Below are 23738 nucleotides of genomic sequence, written 5' to 3' on the forward strand. Positions count from 1 at the left end.
GATATTAGTGTATTTATTTATCTTGGACCCCCTGAAGAGAAAATTCAAAAAACCTTTCAGCCCCCATGAGAAAACTGGCGACAAATGGACATTTTTATTTGAAAGAGTTGTAGATCTGCATCATCAGAAAGTACTTATGTATGTTAAGGCAAGTAGAAACAACAAAATAATTCTGACTAAAAGCACACAAAGACTTACTGCGAAGCCCTTGCGTGGAGTATTTTCATTGTCCAGCGTGTCAAGGTCACTCTAAGGTTAACATTTTGGAGGAATTCCATGAAGGCAAGGGTGTAAACTTCAGTGAGCGTTTTTTTTTTTTTTTTTTTGCTCTCGTCTTCCGGCGGACGTGGTCCCGTTCTTGCCGACCCTCCAAAATAAGAGCGTGACGCGACACACGGTGCGGTACCTGCGTCAGGATCGGAAGACGTGGACGGCTCGGATGACGAACTGGCGGCAGATGGGACACTCGTTCATCCGCTTGCCGCACTTGGTGCACGTGATCATGTGACCGCACTCCAGCAGCACGCAGTCGATGGCCGCGTCCATGCAGATGCGACAAAGGTTCTGATCGGAGCCCGCTGGAGCGCAACTGCCGTCGTCCTCTAGAGGGAGACAAAGAGGAACATGTTACATTACGGAATTTGTCAAGCCGTATTCATATGGAGCTTTTCTGACAGTGCGCCTTCAGTGTCGTGCCAACACATACCTGGCAGCAGTAAGCCCTACCAAAAGACAAACTAGCGCAAGTAAGAGCAGGAAGAAGGCAGCACGAGCAATAGTAGCAATGTGACAAGCGGTCACCATCCTTGTCCATTTGTCTGTCTACAAAGAGACTTTGAAGTCCTCACCGTTGGTGGCGGCGTGGTCCCGGTAGAGGCGGGTGACTCTCTCCATCAGCTCCCACTTCTCACAGCAGCCTTTGAAGTTGACAAAGTTCCTCGCCAGAATTTCCTTCAGCTGTCGCACGGTCAGCGCTTCGACGTCGTCCTCGCTCGTCAAGTCCGACAGCGACGCCCTGCGGCCCGCCGCGTCCTCGCCGGGGTCCCAGCCCTGAGTTACGAGAGCGCACCAAACGTGTCAGAGCCGTGACGACGACCAGCTTTCAAACTATTTTTGCTTGCGTCAGCTTCCACAGCCATAACAAAAATGAAAACTTTCTCTTTTCTAAATAAGAGCAAATCAATCAAAATTATACATCTTCAAATAAAGACAAAGCTTGAGTTTCCCCTTTTCTGTTTGGCAACTCAACACAACAGTGAAGTTTCAAACAATTTTACACATTTTAATTGAATAAAATCGTTTTAGAGGTTATGTTTGTTTCATAATGGGGTTTCACGTTTGCACTTTTAATAAATGCAGTTAGTATAAAGAAAAATGACTGGAAGGTTCCATTTACATTTTTTTTTGGGGGGGGGACCCCATATGTTGTCTTGTCATTTTCTGAACTTTCTCTGTCCGCCTCTCTCCGACTTTCCTTCTCGAGTTTGCACGCAGTCAGTGATTAACCCCCCCCCCCATCCCCAAGATGCTGAGTTAGGCCCGTTGCACACAAGACAATCGGCTGTTTTTATCCCGATTTTGCCCCTTCCCGACAGAGCACGTCAATGCCAGGCAATCTTGCAGTATGTCTGAGAACAGGAGTGTCCAACTATTCACAGTGGGCCAAAACCAGAACTTCGCAAAAACAAAGTCGCAGGCCAAACTCAAGATTTCTTGAAAACTTGACTGCGATGGTGCATGTTTTCCCTTTCCTCCTGAAATGTAAAGTTAAACCTTATCAAATGAAAACTAACTAAAGTTTTGCTTAAACACTGAATCTGGAATAAGCAAACTTTAACATTACAAACACACGAAAAAATCTAATTTGCAGTATTTGTTTATTTAAATAAATCAAATAAATTCTTCTGTAGACTTTGGAGTTACTTTTTAATGGAAATCTTTTTTCAAGGGCCAACAACTAAACAACCCCCCAAAAATAAGAACGTCCTAAAAATCCAACCTTTAAACTATTAACAGTCCCTGCCTAGTAGTTAAAAAAGTGCACAAAGCAAACACTGATTCAAGGCATGTTACTGCATATTCTTCGGTTACAGCCACAATGGCTCTGCGCACAAGAAAAACAGGTCTGTCCTTGACTTCAGTGAACACATCACCTGTCTCGAAAGCTCCTCTTTTCCATCCTTTGTTTTTTTGCTTGGCCCTTTTTGAGAAGGGTAGGTGCAAATTTGCCGAAGGAGACTGCTAGCATGGTTGCTAAAGACCGCAACAGAAAAGGAGGGGGCGCTTGCTGGTCTCGACTGATGCGCCAAGACACTAGCAGAGCATTCCTGGATTTGTAGTATTCGCAGTGCATGCACTATATACCAGCGGGACAGCTCTAAATAAACATTTGATATGGCCTTGTGGGCCATTACATCGCAGCCCAGATTTGGCCCCCGGGCCTGAGTTTGACATACGTGTATATGTCTTGTAAGATAATCCTATAAGATGATCATTAGGTCTGATTTGCCCCAATTTTAGGGTCCGAAACAGGTCCGGGGCCGACAATCTTAATAACGTACGTGTTCAATATTTACGACCGAACCGTGCCGACTTCTCCCGAGTCAAGACGTGGAACGGAATCCGGCCAAACAAAGAAGCGATTTTCCAAAAACTAAACATCAAGCAAAACAAAAAACATACGTCCTGCCCGATGTCGTATTTTGTGTAAAAGTGGCTTCCCCAGATGGCAAGAAGTATTTAACAAAGCAGGTTTTTTGAATGTCAATGGGCCCGCCTCAGTGCCCTCAGAAACACAGATCGGCGCGTACCCGCAAGTGTCTGCTCCTCTTTGCTTTTGTGAGATATCAAGATCGGCAGCAGGACAGAATCTTTGTGTGCATAGTGTTGTTTGTCGAGATGATTAGAGCACACACCACACACACGACCAAAACCGGGTCTCGTCTGTTGAGTGAAGTGGACCCAAGAGAACGTACTGATAGCTGACTATTTCCTGGCTATAGTGTCAGCTGAGGCTACCAGCAGGTGTGCCGAGAATGTGCTTTTGAGTACTATTTTGTTAACGTGTGTTTAATAACGCGATTGAAAGAGCACCAGCAGCAGTTTCCATCCTCCATCTATCCTCACCACCTGTTATTACAAATCGTTCCAACAAGCTGTGGTAGGCTATATTCAATTAGCTAACGATGTTTACTTTACCAGAGACATGCAATTGAGTACCTGCACTGTACTGTACAATGAAAACAAATCTGCGATGCAAAAAAACCCGCAATAAGGTACCCGCGCAATAGCGGGGGACGACTAACTGATCAAACGGATAAAAGTGATGGATTAGCAAACCGTAACAGCTAGCGTTCCATAACATCCTACCTGGTCGCACTCCTGGTCGCGCTCCTGGTCCCGCTCCTGGTCCCGCTCCTGGTCCCGCTCCTGGTCCGAAGTATTCACATCTGCGGGGAACGCTCTCGGGAGTCACGGCTCCGAGGGTCCGGTCGGGGAGGTCGACGTCAGGGGGGTCAGCAACGGGGGTCCGGTCGGAGGCGTCGGGGTCGAGGGTCGGCAACGGGGGATCGACGTCGCGGTCGGGGGATTCGGACGGAGACGGCTGCTGACTCAGGATCAGTTCAACCAGCTCCTCCTGCACAAGAGTGCCCCCGATGGTAACCAAGTACAAATGCTTCTAGGGCTATGAAGAAAAAAAAAAAAAAAAAGGCAAACTCGGCTAAGTCGACCATAAAAGTTGAGCAAAGCAGAAATTTCTGCCTCGATGCAATAATATTGATAAAAGTATATTTGCGTCGCATGGAAACAATTGGCCACTGTCTAAGTTTCCCACACGGACATTTGTTGCAGACGGACGCACTGTTGGGATAGTGAAAAATTAGGCTTTACACGATCAGCGAGTTAAAAAAAAAAAAAGATAACCGATCCGATCACAAGATGGAGCAATGTGTCTATTTAAATGATCTGTTCATTTGATCTGTTCAAAAAATGATATTTACAATAAATAGTGTATCTTTGTTCCTCTATTTATGCCAGTGAGGCATCGTGACAGACAGAACAAATGAATGGTCTTCTATGAGATGGCAGGAAGTGCATACAGTAATTAATGTATCCTCTTTCTATGACATTTTTGTTTGTTGGTGTGCCGTGCGATTTTTCAATTGTAAAATATGTTCCTTGGCTCCATAAAGGTTGGAAATCACTGCTCTAGTCACATCGTGTATTCTAATCAGGCAGGTCAAACCAACATTACAACATGACAGAAATAATGGGTGCTAACTGTAATTAAATTACTTTATTTTTAATTCAATGACTTCACCCACACCGAAACTTTAGAGCATGATTCGTCGTTATGTTTACGTCCAACCGTTCGTGCTAGCAGTAGCTTGCTAGGCTACATAACATTTTATTGCCTGCTTGCGAGCCGTATCGTATTAAAAGTACGTGAACATACCTCAAGCGAGCCTTAAACGAACCAAAACATTTTGTACTGATAATGCGATCCACTCTTGTCGTCGTCGCCACGTTAACGAGTCTATCCGGTCGCATTTGAGTTGACAAGATAAAGCCCAATGATCGTAAAAAAATGGGATGCGGTGGTATCGGAAAATAAAGTTTTATTGCAGTAGTCTGACATGGTGCAATCGTGAAAGTGCAAAACTCTGATATTACGTGTTGTCTGTGTCAGACGTGTTGTCCAAAAAGTTTTAGTATTTTATTTTATTTTTTTGAAAGAACTATTGGTCCTCAGATATTTACAGTACTAGGTCAAAAGACACGCGACAAGGCTAAAAATAAACTCGCTTTTGGATTCAAATATACAGTGCACGATGCCGACGCGGAGTAAATGTCTTTTGCGGACATTGATCGGATCGCCGAATTATGACAAAGCCGATCAGCATAAAATGCTAATTATTGGCCGATACCGATAAGGCCGATAAAATCGGTGTAAAGCGAGCGTTTGCAAGTGATTTGTAAGACACTATTAGATGTGCAATATACATATAACATGATGTATGAGTGCGCTGAACTAACTTTTTTTTTTTTTTTTTTACCTAAAATTGTAATCTAATCGTGAATGCTAACCATTTTTTAGCAAAGGCTAGTTTTGTTGTCTCAATTTCTGTACAGTTTATACCTGACTCAGTGCCATCCTATGCAGTTTAAGGATAGAAGTCCAGCCCTCATACGTTAATAAAACACATTAGTAGTTGTAAACAAGAAAGAAAAACAAAATGTGTGCGTGTCTTTGGGGGGGGTGGGGGGGTTGTCAATTACCAGAGTACTCAATGAAATATCTATAAGATAATCGATTCTAAAAAGATGCGGAGGTGACAGCCTTCACTTTACTCCGGAGGCCCGTTTTTCAGGGATCTGAACTTGAGTACTTTTTCTTCTGACCACTTTTTACTTGTACTTTCTACATTTGAAAACAGATGTGTCAGACAAGTTTAGGCACCTTACACCCCAACAGAATAAGCATACATTTGTTAGAAAAGAGGCGGTGTCACGGTAGTTCATGAAGCGAATGACAAACGCCATGTAAAAAAAAAAAAGCCTCTGGCGTTCAACTCGAGCCGTGCAGCGAGTCAGCGTGGCTCATGGTGCATTTCTTAGTTGCAAATCATTTGCCATCAAAGGCCCTTTCTCAGTCTCATTTTTGTTGTTTTGCAAAAAATTTTTTGCTTGACATGTTTCTTTTCACAAACGTTTTCTCCACTTTTTGATCAGAAAGCGTTGTTTCGGCTGATTACAAACAGAACAGAAAAAGCTAGAAACAAGCCTTTGTTATTGTGGAAGAGGTTGTTTTGCTCGCTTCAGTGCTTAAATTGTGACAAAACGATAGTGTGGGTCTCGAAAGATAAGTCAAAATGTTCTCAAAACGGCTGCAAGCAATATAGGGAGTTGTGTACATTTCATAGTGTGAAACGTGATGACTTTGACTTGTCCAAGTTGAGTTTGAGTGCACGTGTTCACGCGTGGCCTCACGTGCCTTCTCGCGACACAGATGCGTGGCGATGTGGTGCAGGTGCAGGTAGTCGCGCAGCTCTTTGACTTTGAGCTTCATCAACTCAGCCCGTTGAAGCAGGTTGCCGTGGAAACGCTGGCAGGTGTGACACAGGCGGGGCCGGGGCTCCGACTGGGCCGAGCAGCGGTTGCAGTAGTTTTCTTTGCAGTCGGCGCACACGTGCTGGTGGATGACACGAGATGGGTTAGCATTAGCATTAGCACAGGTGCCGGCGGACGACACGAGATGGGTTAGCATTAGCACACGTGCTGGCGGACGAGATGGATTAGCATTAGCACACGTGCTGGCAGAAGAGACTAATACTACGGCTCTAAGTGACTCAGTAAGATGCTGTAATATTCGGGATTTTTGGTAGAAGATAAAGAATATGTACCCGTTAGTAGGGGTGCACGGTATAAATGGTATAATCGGGAGAAGGTAAGACATTTGGACGTACAGCTTTCGACTTAACTGATCAATCGCGACAAAGCTTATTGATGAAAATGGCTTTGCGCGTCTGGTCACAGAGCTCCCAGGCAGGAGATTTTCAAAACAGCTGTTGCAAATGTATGTGCCATGTGCGCCGACCGTCCATTGCGCACCTCTGGCCAATCGAGAACTCATGCCGCCCATATCGCCCAACTGCATCTTTTTGCACAATTGTTTTTGTCAATGTCTTTCTGTCTCCAAAGTGTTCTGTAAATTGACTGTGTTGTCGTACTAGAGCGGCTCCAACTACCGGAGACAAATTCCTTGTGTGTTTTTTGGACATACTTGGCAAATAAAGATGATTCTGATTCGGATCAGAAAGCCCCACTGGCTGTACCAGCCAGCACAGTAGGAGCTGCCCTAGATACAGTGCCGTGAAAAAGTATTGGCCCCCAGCTTAAATAATTATATTTTTGCATAGTTTCCCCGCTTTAAGATCATCAAATTTAAAAACTTAAAATGCTGTTGTTAAATGGTCATTGAATTTATTAAGGAGATAAAAAAACAAAACAAAACAAAACAAAAAACTATTCAAACTTACCTGTCCCTGTGTGAAGAAGTATTTACCCCCCTTGTTAAATCATGAATTAATTGTGGCTAATCACAATTTCTGGTGAATTCTCACTGATCACACCCAAGGCCGATTCCCTCGAGATCTGTTTAATCAAGAAATCCCTTCAACACAACCTGTCTGACCAAAATCAAGCCAGACAAAAGCTGCAACAAAATGACACGATCCAAAGAAATTCCAGATAAGTCGAGAAATAAAGTAACTGACATCTATCAGTCTGGAAAGGGTTACGAAAGCCAAAGAACAAAGGCTTGTCTTACTTCTGAATGATTCCAAAGCCTTTTTGGAGAATATTCTATGGACTGACGAGATGAAGGTTGAGCTTTTTGGAAGGTGTGCGTCTCATTACATCTGGCGTAAATGTAGCGGAGCATTTCAGAAAAAGAACACCATAGCAACAGACAAACATGGTGGTGGTCGTGTGATGGTCTTGGGCTCCTTCACTCTTTCAGGACCTGGACAACTTGCTGTGACTGATGAAACCATGAATTCTGCTCTTTAACCAAAAATCCTGAAGGAGAATGTTCAGCCATCAGTTTGTGACCTCAAGCTGAAGTGCACTTGGGTTCTGCCACAGGATCACGATCCAAAACACACCAGCAAGTCAACTTCTGAATGGCTTAATAAAACTAAATGAAGGTCTTACTGTGGCCTAGTCAAAGTCCGGACTTGAACCCGATTGAAATGCAGTGGCGTGACCTTCAAAAGGCCGGTCAGGTTCGAAAACCCTCCATTTTGGCTTAATTCAAACAATTTTGCAAGGACGAGTGGGCCAAACTATCTCCACAGAGATGTGAAAGACTCATTGCCAGTTGGAGAAAACACTTGATTTCAGTTGTTGCTGCTGAGGATGGCCCAAACAGTTCTTAGATTTCGGGGTCCAGTACTTTTTCCACACAGGGCCAGGTAACTTTGAATAGTTTTCCATTAATAAATGAAATCCGCATTTTTGTATTTGTCTAATATTTACATTTGTTTGATAACCTTAAAGAAAGTGGGGGACCGATGCAAAAATACAAGAATTTGCGAAAGGGGCCAATACTTTTTCATGGCACCGTAGCTAGCGGCTAACACTGCCCTGTACCTCTCGGTGTGAGGAGGACAAGACGTAATGAAGCTAAGAAAGAAAGATGCATCGTCACCTAGTTTCTATGGCGACTTATCACAGTATACAAGTTGGTTGCCAGCTAACGGCAAACAGAGCTATGCAGCCAAGCTTTTTGAACACCGACGTGCATCCCCAACTGCAGCATGCCGGCTGATGTCGTGCAAGGTTTTACTGGCAAAGATTTGCACATGCATAACAATACATGACTCAAGAATTACATTTAAATGCAACTTGCTTTTAGATATATAGATTTACATATGGAGTTTCGTCAAGATTGCTTTTGTCATTGCTATTTGTGCCTATTATGTACAATATTAAAGATTCAAGATGTTTGTCATATGCACAATGAAAACAATGACATTTTGTATTTGCTAGTCTCCCTCCACTCAAAGATATTAACATAAAAAAAAGAATAATATCTGATATCTGATATTATATATACATAGCAAAACAAAAAAAGTTATTTGTCTTACCATATATAAAGTGTCGAAAGTGTCTTTTTTCTGTTTAGTTTTCGAGTGAACTTGGATTGGTGGAGTTTGCATGTTCTCCCCGTGCCTGCGTGGCTTTTCTTCGGGTACTCCCGTTTCCTCCCACATCCCCAAAACACGCATGGTAGGTTCATTGAAGACTCTAAATTGTCCGTAGGTGTGAATGTGAGTGCGAATGGTTGTGTGTTTATATGTGCCCTGCGATTGGCTGGCGACCAGTTCAGGGTGTACCCCGCCTCTCGCCCGAACATGGCTGGGATGGGCTCCAGCACGCCCGCGACCCACGTGAGGATAAGCGGAACGCAAGATGAATGTCACTTCAGTTCATGGGAGTCACGGCAGATGAGCCAATACTTTTGGCAATATAGTTAGTGTATATTATACTCATAGTACAGTATAAGGATGTAGGTTTCATATCTTCACTACACAAGCGTAGAGACTGCAATAAAACTAAGCGCTGCATCTGAGTGATGCACGTGAGGAGGGCGGCAGTGCGTTACCTCGGTGGTGGGCATGTCCAGGCGCCGGCCGCAAGCTTTACAGGTGTTCTGTTGTCCGGGGGAAGGAGTCGGTTGGCTGCTGAAGGCGGAGTTTGTGTAGGACTGAGGGTGCGGCTGGGCCCCACCTACCTCGTCATCCGCAGAGTCCAAACACAGCCAATGACAACATGACGCCCACATTTCTAACGACAACAACAACACGACAGCCACATTTTTGCATTTCTACATTCATGTCTGCATCTTTTCTTGTGGCTTATGCCAAAAGTCAATCCGGATACAACGTGCATTATTTTTTATCTTGCACCATACAAGGTTGTGTCTCAGTGCAGTGACTTGTCCCTTCCCTTCTGAAGCTCAAAAACAAACTGGAAACAAATCAAACAATACTAACAGCCGCATTTGCGACGAGACCACGTTGCCCGCGGTTGTGAACGGTGACGTACATATACTAACCTAACAGCAACTAAAGCTAATCCTGTTCAATATGAACCCAAATTAGTTTTTGTCCGCAACGTAAAAGTTAACGTACAGTATATGGGTCACTTTCATACAATTTGAGCAATAACAGAGAAGACGCGGCCCACCGAATTTCCGAGCATTTGAATTATTGGCAGTTGTTATCCTGGAGTGGACTAGCCAATCTCAACCCCGTAGAAAATCTTTGGCGGGAGTTGAACGTCTGTGTTGCCCAGCGACGGCCCTAAAACATCACAGCTCTCGAGGAGATCTGCATGGAGGAATGGGCCAAAATACCAGCAACAGTGTGTGAAAACCTTGGGAAGACTGACACAAAACCTTTGACCTTTGTCATTGCCAACAAAGGGTATAGAACAAAGTATTGAGATGAACTTTTGTTATTGACCAAATACTTACTTTCCACCATAATTTGCTAATCAATTCTTTTGATTTTCTGGATTTTTATTCCCCCTCTCATTTTGTCTGTCATAGGTGAGGTATACCGATGATGAAAATGACAGGCCTCTCTCATCTTTTCAAGTGGGAGAACTTGCACAATTGGTGGCTGACTAAATACTTTTTTGGCCCACTGCACGTTACATTTCAATTGTGCAACTCACACCATTTTTACGAAGCTGTTTATGTCTTTACCATTATGCAAGAAGTGCATTTCAGTGGCCACCATTTGATCTGTCAATAAGGTTTGCCTTTATTATGAATGCCGAAAACTTGAAATCATCAATAACTTTTTGAAAATAGGACTTTAAGCGTGGCTCTGTCAGCATGGGAGACATCTACCCATAGAAAACCAAAGCGGCATGCCCCTTGACCCCTTAACTGTGTTTTTGGCAGGCCCCCAGCAGCACGGGTCAAAATCATCCCAAATTCCACGTTATTCCTTTTAAATGGCCTCACTCGGATTAAGGAAAGGTCACAATGCGTGCGACTTGAGAAAATCTCCATCAAAATTGGCAGCCCTTTTGACTTCATACATATTGAAGCAGAGAACTACTGAGTTGTTGATTCTGTGGCTTTATCTTTTACTATCGCCTTTTCTCCATTCCATTTCTTGATTTTTTTTTTTCTCTCTTTCATGCTGCTATTACATTTCTACTTGTCAATACGTTCAGACATTTGGTTGTCTTGTCCTGTCTTAATTTTCATTCGGTTGGATAAGGTCAATTGTTGGGGCGGGCAGGGGTACTCGCCCTGTAATTTCTAAATGTGTCTTGTAACTATGATTTTGAACCGTGACAAAACGCAACACATCTGAGAGACGGATCACTGTTGCAACGACGACACCAAACGCAAGATACATGTTGTCGTCAGCTTACAGCGATCAACTTCAAGCACACGTCGTCGTCGTTTTCCCTCACGATGTTTTCGTTTTCAACACATTGTTGGCGTGTTCCGTGTGAAGCGAAGTTGAATGAGAGTCAATCGCTCCTTTAATCTGTGACACAGGTGACAAACGATTTTTTTCCCCCAAACTTCCGTTGCACGAAGTCAACTTCAAACTCGGACTCTGCTTCCAAACGTTCATGCTTTGACTTGATCCAACTTGTGTCACGACGTTTGAAGAAGACTTTAGAAATGAGTTCTTGTCAAAGTTGCCCGAGTTTTCCTCTGGTTAACTTTTCACTTCCGCCACCAGTAGAAGTTGACGTCAAAGTTTCAGCTTGAGACGTCAACACGTCTACGTTCGAAAAGTCACCTTTGCTCTTCACTTTCGACACTTTTGTCACACTTGACGACTTTGTACGCCGAGTATGCTAAGCTAATAAAGCTAGCGGCGGGCTCGTCAGGAGAGCAGCCCAAAAAGTTGAAAAACGACGACAACGTTTACGGGAACGACAAGGCAACAACAAAAAACCACAGGAGCCAAAGAAAGGAAGACAAAAAAAAGTTCTCACCTGTCGACATTTCGGTGACGGCTAGCAGCAGCTAGCAGCCAAAACAGGAACAAGGTGGCCAAGTGACGTCATCAGGTGCTCTTCTAAACGTCATCAAGTCGCGTGCAGGTGCGAAACACACGTAGGCCGGTGACGTCATATAAACGCGCAATTGATTTTATATACAGTAGTGAACTTTACAAATAGTCCACTCAAAAAAATTAGTCACCAACAAAAATTTTTTTAATATCGAGCCTTTGACACGAAGGACCGCCTCTGAAAATACTAATACAGCAGCATTGTAGGCCTAAAAACGAGACATCCTTCTACAAAGTGCATTTCATATCATGATAATCCACTGTAACATTATAAAGTTTGAATATAGGAAAAATTAAAGAAAAAAAATACTTAAAATATGGTTCCATTAAAATGTATTTCACATAAAAGTTCAAACGTGTACCAAAATAAATGTTGAACAACCACCAAAGATTAAATACTAATGTATCCAAATTCAAAGTTAAATACAACTGAACTGTACTTGGGCATGAATTCTTTCACGTACCACACTTTGGGAATCACTTTTCATGAAATTTACCCCCCCCCCCCACCAAAAAACAAACAAACAAAAAAACTAATTTTGTTTTATTATTTAGCAGTTTGCAAATCTTTAACACCAAGTACCACTTCAAAAAATACTACTTAGCTCTCCAAGTACCACCACACTGACCAACATTCAAATATAGTAGCGTAGTAGGCCTAACTCTGCATCTAAAAATGAGACAGAGGTTGTGTTTCTAAAAAGTGCATCCCATATTATGGTATGCCACTGTAACAAAGCACAGTTTGACTAGTGCTGCGCCTAAATATAGTAAAATGGGGAAAAAATGCTCAGTGAATTCCAACGTGGAACTGTGATAGGATGCCACCCGGGAAATTTCCTCGCTCCTAAATATTCCAGTCGACCGTCAGCCGTATTATAAGAACGTGACAACGTTTGGGAATGACAGTGACCCGGCCGCGCAGTGGCAGGCCACGTAAACTGACGAAGCGGGGTCAGCGGACGCTGAAGAGCACGATGAGGAGAGGTCGCAGAGTCAATCGCTAGAGACCTCCAAACTTCAGGTGGCCTTCAGATGAGCTCGGGAACATCGCGCAGGGAGCTTCACGGAACGGGTTTCCGCAGAGAGGTCCACGAAGACACAGATGACAGTCTGGTGTGGATAAACTTGACTGGCCTGCACTGAGTCCTGACCTCAACCCAACAGAACACTTTTGGATGAATAAGAGTGGAGACTGAGAGCCAGGCCTTCTCGTCCGACATCAGTGTGTGACCTCACAAATGCGCTACTGGAAGAAGGGTCAAAAATTCCAATAAACACTCTCTTCTAAACCTTGTGGACACCCTTCCCACAAGAGTTGACGCTGCAAAGGGTGGACCGACATCATATCGAACCCTATGGATTAGGAATGGAATGTCATTTCAATTCACAGGCAGGTGAGCCAATACTTTTGGCAATATAGTGGATGTAGGGGATCTCGATAGTTCCCTGAAATGTCCACTGAAAATCGTTACATAGCGATCGGGGAGTCGGGAATGAGTGAATGATTGTGAACATTCGCTGGGTTCGCAATCATTCACTCATTCCTGACTCGCCGATCGCTACCGATGGATTTTCAGGGAACTATCCAGGTCCACTATGGAAAAATCCCTACATCGATTTGTTCAGCAACTATCTAAAGTATATCCTATAATGAGTGAAGGATTCCAAATACAGTCGCTGCGTTCGGAATCCGTCACTCATTCCCGACTCCCTAAGCACTATTTAAGGGTTTTTCTAGAGCGCTTTAGATAGCTCACTACAAAGTCCACAAACACAAAAACCACAATAAAGGCACGTGCACAGACATTTTTGGGGACAGGTGCTCCAGACAAAAAGGCACCATTGCCAAAATTCTTCGCACAAGAAAAACTACTAAATTTACAGGTACTATGCGATCAATTCAAATATGGTAGATAAGTTCATTTATTTCAGTACTCATACATATAGATTCATGAAACACAAATTCCCAATTTCTACATTACAAACCATTTCCATTGTTTGTTGATGACATATTCTTGTTTCTCAAGATGGTGAATCTTAGTTTTTGTTGTAAACTATAATCATCAAACTTATACATAAAAAAACATTTCACCGTGTCTGTAGTACATTTCGAATTGAATTAGCTATTGAATGTAAGCTTTTGACACTATTCTAATTTGAGATGTACCTGTATTCCACTGGTGTATTCATTTCTGTGAACCCAATCAACACAGTCAATAAACTCATTTAAAAAGGAGGCGAAGGGAAGTGACAGTGGCTATAAAAAGTCTAAACACCCCTGTTGGCTTGCGTGCAGTTCTCGCAGGAACTTAAATACTCATCTGATATCAATATACTATTGATGAATAAAGTTAAACAAACATCCATCCACTCATTTTCTTTACCGCTTATATCTCACGAGGGTCGCGGGCTGCTGGAGCCTATCCCAGCTATCTTCGGGTGGGAGGCGGGGTCCACTCTGAACCGGTCGCCAACCACTCGCAGGGCACATAGAAACAAACAACCATTCGCACACACATTCACACCTACGGGCAATTTAGAGTCTTCAATCAACCTACCACGCATGTTTGTGGGAGGAAACCGGTAGGTAGAAAACCCACCCAGGCACGGGGAGAACATGCAAACTCCACACAGGCGGGGCCGGGATTTGAACCCCGCTCCCCAGAACTGTGAGGCAGATGTGCCAACCGGCTGGCTAAACAAAACAAAAAAAGCGAAGGACACTTTTCTCACCCAGGAAAAAAGAGCTGGTGCTGGAGCACCACTAGGTTTATCTGTGCACGTGCCTGCCGTAAGGTGATTTCCGCGCAGGTCGCTCACAATTTTTCCAAACTGACGGCACGATAAAGGCCGGAAAAGCTACGCTCGCAATTCCGACAGCACGACAAAACGGCCAACTCACGCTGCGGACTTAGGAAACGTGCAAAATCAAAGTGTGTTTTGAGGACCAATCACACTGTTTGATGATTCCGTTTATTGCCATCATTGTCTCCAGGAAAAAAAAAAAAAAAAACATTTAAAACAGCTGTTTTATTTCTTTTGTACAGTAAGAAAGTGTCTGCGACATCCAGAACACACGAGACAAGAACCCGAACAATGACAGACCCCGACCCGGTCCACAAGAGCACATAGATACGGGACCAGGTCCAAAGCCAGATGTGGACCCGGTCCAGACCGGAGTCCAGACCGGGCCCAAAGCAGAGTCTGGACCGGACCGAGAGGGAAGGAGGGAGCAGGTGTGGATTAGGAGCAGAAAGCGAGAACTTGGGGGCAAAAGACGTAAAACAAGATGGTGTCGTGTGGTGCTTGCTTGCTTGCTCGCCACAACAATTTGGACTTTGCTCTTTCTTCTGGTGGTCCACACTGACACAACGAAACCTTTTCTGCTTTTCTTTTCTGCTCTTCCGCCGTCCGCTCGGCTGCCGCAAACGCGTCACTGCTGCAATGGAAGACACACGAGCAGATCAACAACAACAACCGGAGCAAAAGACAAAGCAAACATTCGCCGCCGCATTTCGAACAAAACGAAACCGTCAGCGTGGACCAACATCACGTCATCGAATATTTCCGATCAACATGTTATTTAATATGCCTATCATTTGTAATTAACACGACACAATTCAACGTGTCAATTAGAGGTGCAACAATTAATCGACAACTAATACATTGTCAAATTAATCGACAGTTTGATAATCGAATCGTTGAGAGACTTCATTCAACTTTAAATTGTCCAAATCATTGGAATTTCAGGCGCTCAACAACCGTAAATATTCTCGGATTTCTGACCTCCATGAAAGCAGACTGATTATCTTTGTGTTTTCTCCAAAGTAAGACATTTGCAAACATCTGCTTTAACTTTAGAAAACAATCAACATTTCTGCCGATTTTCTGGCGGATGTTACGGACCAAACCAGGAGCCCAATCAGAACCCGTTTGTGCATTTTCTGAACTGTCAATTTGAAATATCCTGTTTGGGGAAAAAAAAAAAAAAAAAAAAAAAAAAAAAAGTTTTTTAAAAGTGATGGAAATGAAAATTTTTTATGGGATACAATTCATTAAAAAAAAAAAACTAAATCAAATCAATAATCAACAGTGAGGCTGCAACTATTTTAAGAATTAATCTGTCGATTGCTTTTTTCAATTAATCAGTTAGGTACATTTTAATTCCCCTCCCTTTTTTTTTTTAAAACGGGACAAGATTTCAAATTGATGTTGTTCGGCAACATCAGTCAGAAAAATCGGCAAAATATTGATCATTCTTTTACAAAGTAAAAGTAGATGTTTGCAAATGTTTTATTTTGAGAAAACTAAGATAATCAGTCTGCCCTCATGGAGGATGATAAAAATCTGACAATTTGGACAATATTAAGTTGAACAAGGTCACTAAACAATTAATTGCACATTAAAATAGTTGATTTGATCATCAATTAGTTATCGATTCATTGAATAATTGTGGCACCTCTAACTAACAGATTAATCGATTATTAAAATCATTAGTTGCGGTTCTAATGTTAATCACTTCTCAAGAGCATGTCGATTAAAAATGTTGATCATTTCATATTAATGAGCAAATATGCTAATATTTCTTCCTAACATGACCTGATCACGTCAATCATTTTACATTAACGTGACAACCATGTCAAATAATTCTGAACACGACATGATCTCATTTCGGACTAACATGTCAATCGTTTCTTACGAACACGACATGATGAAACGTCAAACCATTTCACACTGAAATAGGGTTAAATTCATCAATCGTTCATTTAACATTAACATGATTAAACATATCCAAATGATAGAAAATATGTGGAGAAAACAAAACGGCTGATTGCAGTCGGAGCAGCGTGAATATCGTCATGGCAACGAGGTGACAAGCAAAGCAGCTCGTGTGACTACAACCATGGCAACGAGGTGACCGGGAAACCAGATAGTATCTAGTGTCAAGGGGGCGGGGCTTCCGCCAAACGACTTCGGGTCTTAGGAGAAGTGGGTGTGGCCAGCTGTGACATCACAGGGCGCTGAACTGAGCCGTGGAGCCCAGAAAGCCAAACATGCATCCACAATGACTGCGTTCGCAATCGGCAACTTTTGAGGACGTTCATCTTTATCCAAATTCTTTATTCCGCTGTTCTAGAACCTACAAAAGTTGTCTACTGAATCAACCCACTCCAACTTGAAAATAGTCCCAGCATTCAGGACATCTTGGGACAGATTTTTTATTTTTTTTTGCATTCACCAAATCCCTACTTTTCCCACAATTGCACAATTTCCACAAAAAGAAGAGACATATCCCTCCATATTTCACAACTTCTTCAAACTGTTCCGCTCATTTGGGACATGTTGGGAACTAATCCTCACGTCGGCCCAATTCCCAAATCTTCTCAATAAAATTCCAAAACTAAGAGATATTGTACATATTTACATCCTCCCTCCACATTTCCTGAGCGACTTAAAACCGTTCGACTTCACGTTCCCGATTTCAACAAATGAATTAATTCCAGCATTCACAGGCAATTTCTGGATAAGTTGCGTTCTCTGGTTAATATGATTCATATTGTGGCTAAGAATTAATATCTGCGCTGATTGAAAAGACGAAGAAGAGGTGAGGAAAAGGAGGACGACGAAGAGGGCGGCGGCCGTTTGCCGTCTGTCAGTACGTACAGCTAACGGCGCGGTTAGCATCAGTCACCCCGACCCCGCAATCGGACCCCCCGCTACCCCCTTCAGTCTTGAGCTTTTTCCCGGGAAATCACCTCCTCTCGCGGCTTGGCGCCCCCAAAGATGGCGGAGTTGGGGTTGGCCACCTGGTTGAGAGGCTCCGACACGGTCCGAGGCTTCAGCTGAAGGCGTGGCCTCTGAGCGCGCTCCTCTGAAAACAAACAATCACAACAATCAAACAGCCCATCAAATCGATCAATCAACCATCCATCCAATCAATCCCTTTTACCTCAATTATTAAAATAATTGATAGTTACAGTCTCACTATCAATTATTTTAATGAGGTAATCTGCAGATTATTTTTTTCAATTAATCGGTGAATTGGGAATTTCCATCCCTTAATTTTACTACAGGACAGTATTTGAAACTGACAGTGCAGAAAATCCAAAAACAAACACTGAATCAGTTCCCGGTTTGGTCCGGAACATCCGTCAGAAAAATCGTTAAAAATGTTCATCACTCTTTTCCAAAGTGAAAGCTGATGTTTGCAAATGTCTTACTTTGGAAAAAAAAAACTTTTTTTCAAATAAACAGTCTGCTTTCATGGACAACGACCGAAATCGGAGAGGATTTACAGTTGAAAGGCTGAAATTTTGAGGACTCTGATTATCCCAAGTTAAACAATGCCTCCAAACAATTAATCGATTATCAACTTAATTTCTAATTAATTTGATAATCATTTTGTTGATTAATCGATTACTTAGATCAACCACACAAATCAACCAACTAGGTGCAACAGTTAATTGATTAATTAAATGAATCAACAGCTAGTTTGATAGTCGATGAATCGTTTAGAGACCTTGTTTAAATTGTCTGAATGCTCAGAATTTCAGCCGTCAATTTTCACTGACTTCTGTCATCCTCCATGAAAACAGTTTGTCAAACATCTACTTTTACTTTGAAAATCAATGATTGTTAAGACTTTTGAGTTCATGGGCAAAATCTTAAATGCGAGTTAAAATGGGAACAAGTGGTTTCTTTAAAGGTAAATTTTCACATACACTATTTCCTATTTTTATGGCATCTGTGAATGTCGGTGACCTTATATGGGCATGTGCAGCTACAGGTTACATATTGCAGCTGATTGTTAGCTGTCATTTTCAGCTAAAACTGATCAACTTTATTGGTTTTAGCAAATAATCATGAACTTAGAATTGGATGGCTGCAACACGTTGGGACAGGAGGCAAAAAAGAGTGAGAAAGTTGAGGAATGCTCATCCAACACCTGTTTGGAACATCCCGCAGGTGAACAGGCCAATTGGGAACAGGCGGATGCCATGATTGCTTCCCTGAATTGCTCAGTCATTCACAAGCAAAGATGGGGCGAGGTTCACCTCTTTGCGAACAAGTGCGTGGGAAAATAGTCGAACCGTTTAAGGACAATGTTCCTCAACGTACAATTGCAAGGAATTGAGGGATTTCACCATCAAAAGGTTCAGAGAATCTGGAGAAATCACTGCATGTAAGCGGCAAGGCTAAAAACCAACATTGAACGCCCGTGACCTTCGATCCATCAGGCGGCACTGCATCAAAAACCGACATCAATGTGTAAAGGATATCACCACATGGGCTCAGGAACATTTCAGAAAACCAATGTCAGTAAATACAGTTCGGCGCTACATCCGTAAGTGCAACTTGAAACTCGACTATGCAACGCAAAAGCCATTTATCAACAACACCCAGAAACGCCGCCGGCTTCTCTGGGCCCGAGCTCATCTAAGATGGACTGACGCAAAGTGGAAAAGTGTTCTGTGGTCCGACAAGTCCACATATCAAATTGTTTTTGGAAATTGTGGACGTCGTGTCCTCCGGGCCAAAGAAGAGATGAACCATCCGGACTGTTACGGATGCAAAGTTCAAAAGCCAGCATCTGTGATGGTATGGGGCTGTGTTAGTGCCAATGGCATGGGAAACTTACACATCTGTGAAGGCACCATTAATGCTGAAAGGTACATACAGGTGTTGGAGAAACATATGCTGCCATCCAAGCAACGTCATTTTCATGGACGCCCCTGCTTATTTCACCAAGACAATGCCAAACCGGCGGCCGGGGTTCAATCACCCGGCCCTGCCTGTGTGGAGTTTGCATGTTCTCCCCGTGCCTGTGTGGGTTTTCTCCGGGCACTCCGGTTTCCTCCCACATCCCAAAAACATGCATGCTAGGTTAATTGACAACTCGAAATTGCCCGTGTGAATGTGAGTGCAAATGGTTTGTTTGTTTATATGTGCCATGCGATTGACTGGCAACCAGTTCAGGGTGTACCCCGCCTCCTGCCCGATGATAGCTGGGATAGGCTCCAGCACACCCGCAACCCTTGTGAGGAGAAGCGGCTCAAAAAATGGATGGATGGATGGACAATGCCAAACCACATTCTGCACGTTACAACAGCATGGCTTCGTAGTAAAAGAGTGCGGGTACTAGACTGGCTTGCCTGCAGTCCAGACCCGTCTCCCATTGCAAATGTGTGGCGCATTATGAAGCATAAAATACGACAACGGAGACCCGGGACTGTTGAACAGCTGAAGCTGTACATCGCGAAAGAATGGGAAAGAATTCCACCTACAAAGCGTCAACAATTAGTGTCCTCAGTTCCCAAACGTTTATTGAATGTTGTTCAAAGAAAAGGTGATGTAACACAGTGGTAAACAGGACCCTGTCCCAGCTTTTTTGGAACATGTTGCAGCCATAAAATTCTAAGTTCATGATTATTTGCTAAAAACAATCAAGTTTTATCAGTTTGAACAGGAAATATCTTGTCTTTGTAGTGTATTCAATGAAATATAGGTCGAACATGATTTGCAAATCATTGTATTCTGTGTTTATTTATGTTTAACACAACATCCCAACTTCATTGGAATTGGGATTGTATTTTCTGACGGATGTTACGGACCAAACCAGTGCCTGAATCCTAATCAAGTTATGGAAAAATAGTAGATTAATCCATGACAAAAATAAGGATTATTCGCAGCCATAGGATATATAACGTGTAACTGACATGAAGTTGCACCAGAAGCAGCCTCAGAAGTGGACATCAAACTAGTAGCCATTCGTTTGCATGAATCAGTAGCCAAGAAAATACTGCTTCCAAAAGGTTGCGAGTACAACATCCTGCCCTCTCGTGCGATATTGCTTGTTTATTTGGTTTAGTTTAATCGTTTTTAAACAAAATCAAATAAACAATAATCATTAATAGTAATCAGAGAAAAAACGACTTGCACAAACCTTTATGCAAAATATATTTTTATACAAATATTCGATCGATTGGAACAATCGATAGACTACTTGACTGTCAAAATATTCGATAGCTGCGGCCCAACGGGTTCATCCATCAATCACCAAGTACCATCAGACGGTTCCCTGAAGTCCGTCATTCCTGCGCGAGGCGGTCCGTCTCTGAAGCGTCCCATCCCACCGCCACCGGCGCCGCCACCCCTCCTGTCACCACCACGGCCGCCGCCCCGGCTCCTTCCTCCCGAGTAGTCATCATCCCTGTAGCCTGAAAACAAGACGTCAAGGACGTCACTGAGCAAGACTCGATCACAATAACGGGATGGTTTTTTTTAATGCAAGAAGAATGAAGAAGAATCACCTTTTATTGTCATGAACATGCATGCATGCGCACAAAGTTTGTTCTCTGCATTTTACCCATCACAGTGAACACACACACACACACACGTTAGTGGAACACACTGGAGCAGAGGGCAGCTGAGGAAAAAGTAATGGCCCCCTTCTCAAATTCTTAAGTTTTTTCCTCCCCAACTTGAATGTTCAAGATCATCAAACAAATGTAAATATCATCCAGCGATAAACCAAGTAAACATAAAACAGAGTTTTTAAATGGTGATTTTATTTATTAAGAGAAAATAACTACCGCATTTTCACGGCCATAAGGCGCACTGAAAAAGTCTTGCATTTTCTCCAAAATGGACGGCCTTATGTGTGCACAGACTTCCCAAATCTGTAAATGTTGGTGTGTGACTTTGATGAGCGCTCCTCTTGACTGACTGAGAGCATTTCCTGCCGACACGCTGCGTATATAGAGGAAAGGCGGACGTGACTGAGGACAGCAACCTGGCCCTGTGTTGAAAAGGTAATGGCCTAAAGAACTGGAAATGAGTCTTTCACATATCTGTGGAGATATTTTGGTTCACTCTTCCTTGCAGAATTGTTTGAATTCAGCAACACTGGAGGGTTTTCCAGCATGAACGGATGCCACAGCATTTCAATGAGATACAAGTCCAGACTTTGACTAGGCCACTCCAAAACCACCGTGTTTTCTTTCAGCAATTCAGAAGTTGACTTGGTGGAGTGTTTTGGATTGTTGTCCCACTACAAAACCCAAGTGCGCTTCAGCTTGAGGTCACCAACTGATGGCCAAACATTCTCCTTCAGGATTCTCTGGTAAAGAGCAGAATTCATGGTTCCATCAATCACACCAAGTCGTCCAGGTCCTGAAGCCGTTTAGCAGCCACAGACCATCAAACAACCATCACGTTTGACTGTTGGTATGATGCTTGTTTTGAAATGCTGCGTTACATTTACGCCAGATGTAACGAGAGACACCTTTCAGAAAGTTCCACTTTCGTCTAGTCAGTCCATATAATATTCCCCCAAAAGTCCTGGGAATCATTCAGATGTCTTTTTTGGGAAAAGTAAGCCTTGGTAAGCAGTGATTTGGCCTTGGAACTCTGCCATGGATGCCATTTTTGTCCTGCAGTCACTTCCCTAGTGTTGAGTCATAAACACTGACCTTAAATAAGGCAAGGGAGGCCTGCACTTCTTTACATTGTGTCCTCCTGGTTGAGTTGTCACTTTGCTCTCAGGTCATTTTTATAGGTTGGCCACTCCTGGGAAGGTTCAACTTTGTTCTATGTTTTCTCCATTCGTGGATAATGGCTCTCACTGTGGTTTGCTGGAGTCCTAAAGCTTTAGAAATAGCTTTTGTGAACCTTTCCAGACTGATGTCAATGGTTTTATTTCCAATCTGTTCTTGAATTTCTTTGGATTGTGACATTTTGTTGCAGCTGTTTGACATCTTTTGGCCAACTTCATTTTGCCAGACGGGTTCAACTTAAGTGATTTCTTGATTGAACAGATCTGGAGGTAATCAGGCTTGGGTGGGCTCAGTGAAAATGAACTCAACTTTCCAAAAAATGTGACTAGCAACAGTTAAGTCATGATTTAACAAGGGGGGCAATTACCTTTTACCCCACACATGGCCAGGCATTTTTGAATAGTTATTTTCCCTTAATAATAACAGTTTCACCATTTAAAAACTGCATTTTGTGTTTACTTGGGTTATCTTTGTCTGACATTTACATTTGTTTGCTGATGTTAAAGTCGGGGAACTATGCAAAAAAAAAAAAAAAAAAAAAAAAAAAAAAAAGAATTTGAGAAGGACGCAAATACCTTTTCACATCTAAAAAGTCCACTACAAATTCTGTTGTACTGATCAGGGAGTAGGGAATTATTCCCAATACAGCTTGTGTTCATCACCACCACCAACATCATCATCATCATCATCATGACCAACAATCACATGACATGAATATGCAGATGAGTGAATGTGTTGCTGTTTAATGCTCGTTGTCAGCCACGAGACTTTGTCCGCACCTCCACCAGGCTGATCCAAGAAGTCGTCGCGTCCTCCTGGGGGTCCACCTCCTCGTTGACCTCCTCGGCCTGCAGACGACACGCCCATTAACAGCCTTGTATCGTGTTAGTCGCCAATTGACAGCCAATCGGATGTTAGGACACGTCCGCCAATCAGATGCTAGGAAAAGCCTGCTGCTGGTGGAGAGTCGGTATTCCCGTGACAAGTGAACGCATCCGGCTGCACGACACGCCTGTTACGTGTCACGCGAGTGAGCATGTGATGAACATGATGAATGTGACCACAATCACCTGTGAAACACACACGCACGACTGCGCGCACACACACAGGCAGGTGACTGGCGTACCTCGAGCGTCGTCTTTGGGGAAGCCAAAGCCACTCCCCCCTCGTGGCGCTTGTCTCCGTCCCTCTGCGATGTCCACCCGAAGTAAACTGGTGCCTATATCCTGCGGGGGTCATAGGTCACAAATATAGTGAGGACACCTCACGTGATCCACATAGACGATCAAAGACAGGCAACGGACTCACGGCGCCATCGTACGCCAAGGCCTCCTTCAGAGAGTCCAAGTCGTCAAACTCCACATAACAGAAACCTGAATGAGGACACAAAACAGACTGGTTGGATGAGCCGCTTCCTCCATAATTGCCAAAAACGTCCACTGAAAACCCTTTTGCACGATTCAGGAGTCGTGAACGAGTGAAGAATTCCGAACACGGTCGTTCATCATTCATCCTAAAATCAGCACCGTGACATGATTTCCCAAAAATGACAGGTTGTCAAAAG

At 43.2% G+C, this 23738-nt stretch overlaps 2 protein-coding genes across 4 annotated transcripts in view; both read right to left on the reverse strand.

Annotated features, from left to right (window-relative positions):
- Positions 1–79: 79 nt before the first annotated feature.
- rffl (ring finger and FYVE-like domain containing E3 ubiquitin protein ligase) lies at positions 80–11696 on the reverse strand. Its single transcript, XM_061782461.1, is given in 7 exon segments — positions 80–602; positions 849–1050; positions 3370–3462; positions 3464–3637; positions 5996–6193; positions 9170–9351; positions 11539–11696. Coding segments are annotated over 7 exon segments (1050 nt in total). The 5' UTR covers positions 11549–11696; the 3' UTR covers positions 80–411.
- A 2876-nt stretch (positions 11697–14572) lies between these two features.
- Positions 14573–23738, reverse strand: part of eif4h (eukaryotic translation initiation factor 4h) — a 25294-nt gene continuing 16128 nt past the window's right edge. The window contains exons 3-8 of one of the 3 annotated variants that reach the window (XM_061783045.1): positions 23483–23547; positions 23301–23400; positions 22954–23022; positions 20684–20836; positions 17375–17490; positions 14573–15057 (exon numbers count right to left, since the gene is read on the reverse strand). In XM_061783045.1, the coding sequence (XP_061639029.1) occupies positions 15052–15057; positions 17375–17490; positions 20684–20836; positions 22954–23022; positions 23301–23400; positions 23483–23547 (509 nt within the window). In that variant the 3' untranslated portion in view covers positions 14573–15051. Of the gene's footprint in view, positions 15058–17329; positions 17491–20683; positions 20837–22953; positions 23023–23300; positions 23401–23482; positions 23548–23738 lie in introns of those variants that run through there. The other 2 variants (XM_061783046.1, XM_061783044.1) reach the window with 2 other exon arrangements.

This window comes from Phyllopteryx taeniolatus, chromosome 8 (genome assembly GCF_024500385.1).
Source record: "Phyllopteryx taeniolatus isolate TA_2022b chromosome 8, UOR_Ptae_1.2, whole genome shotgun sequence".
NCBI lineage: Eukaryota > Metazoa > Chordata > Actinopteri > Syngnathiformes > Syngnathidae > Phyllopteryx > Phyllopteryx taeniolatus.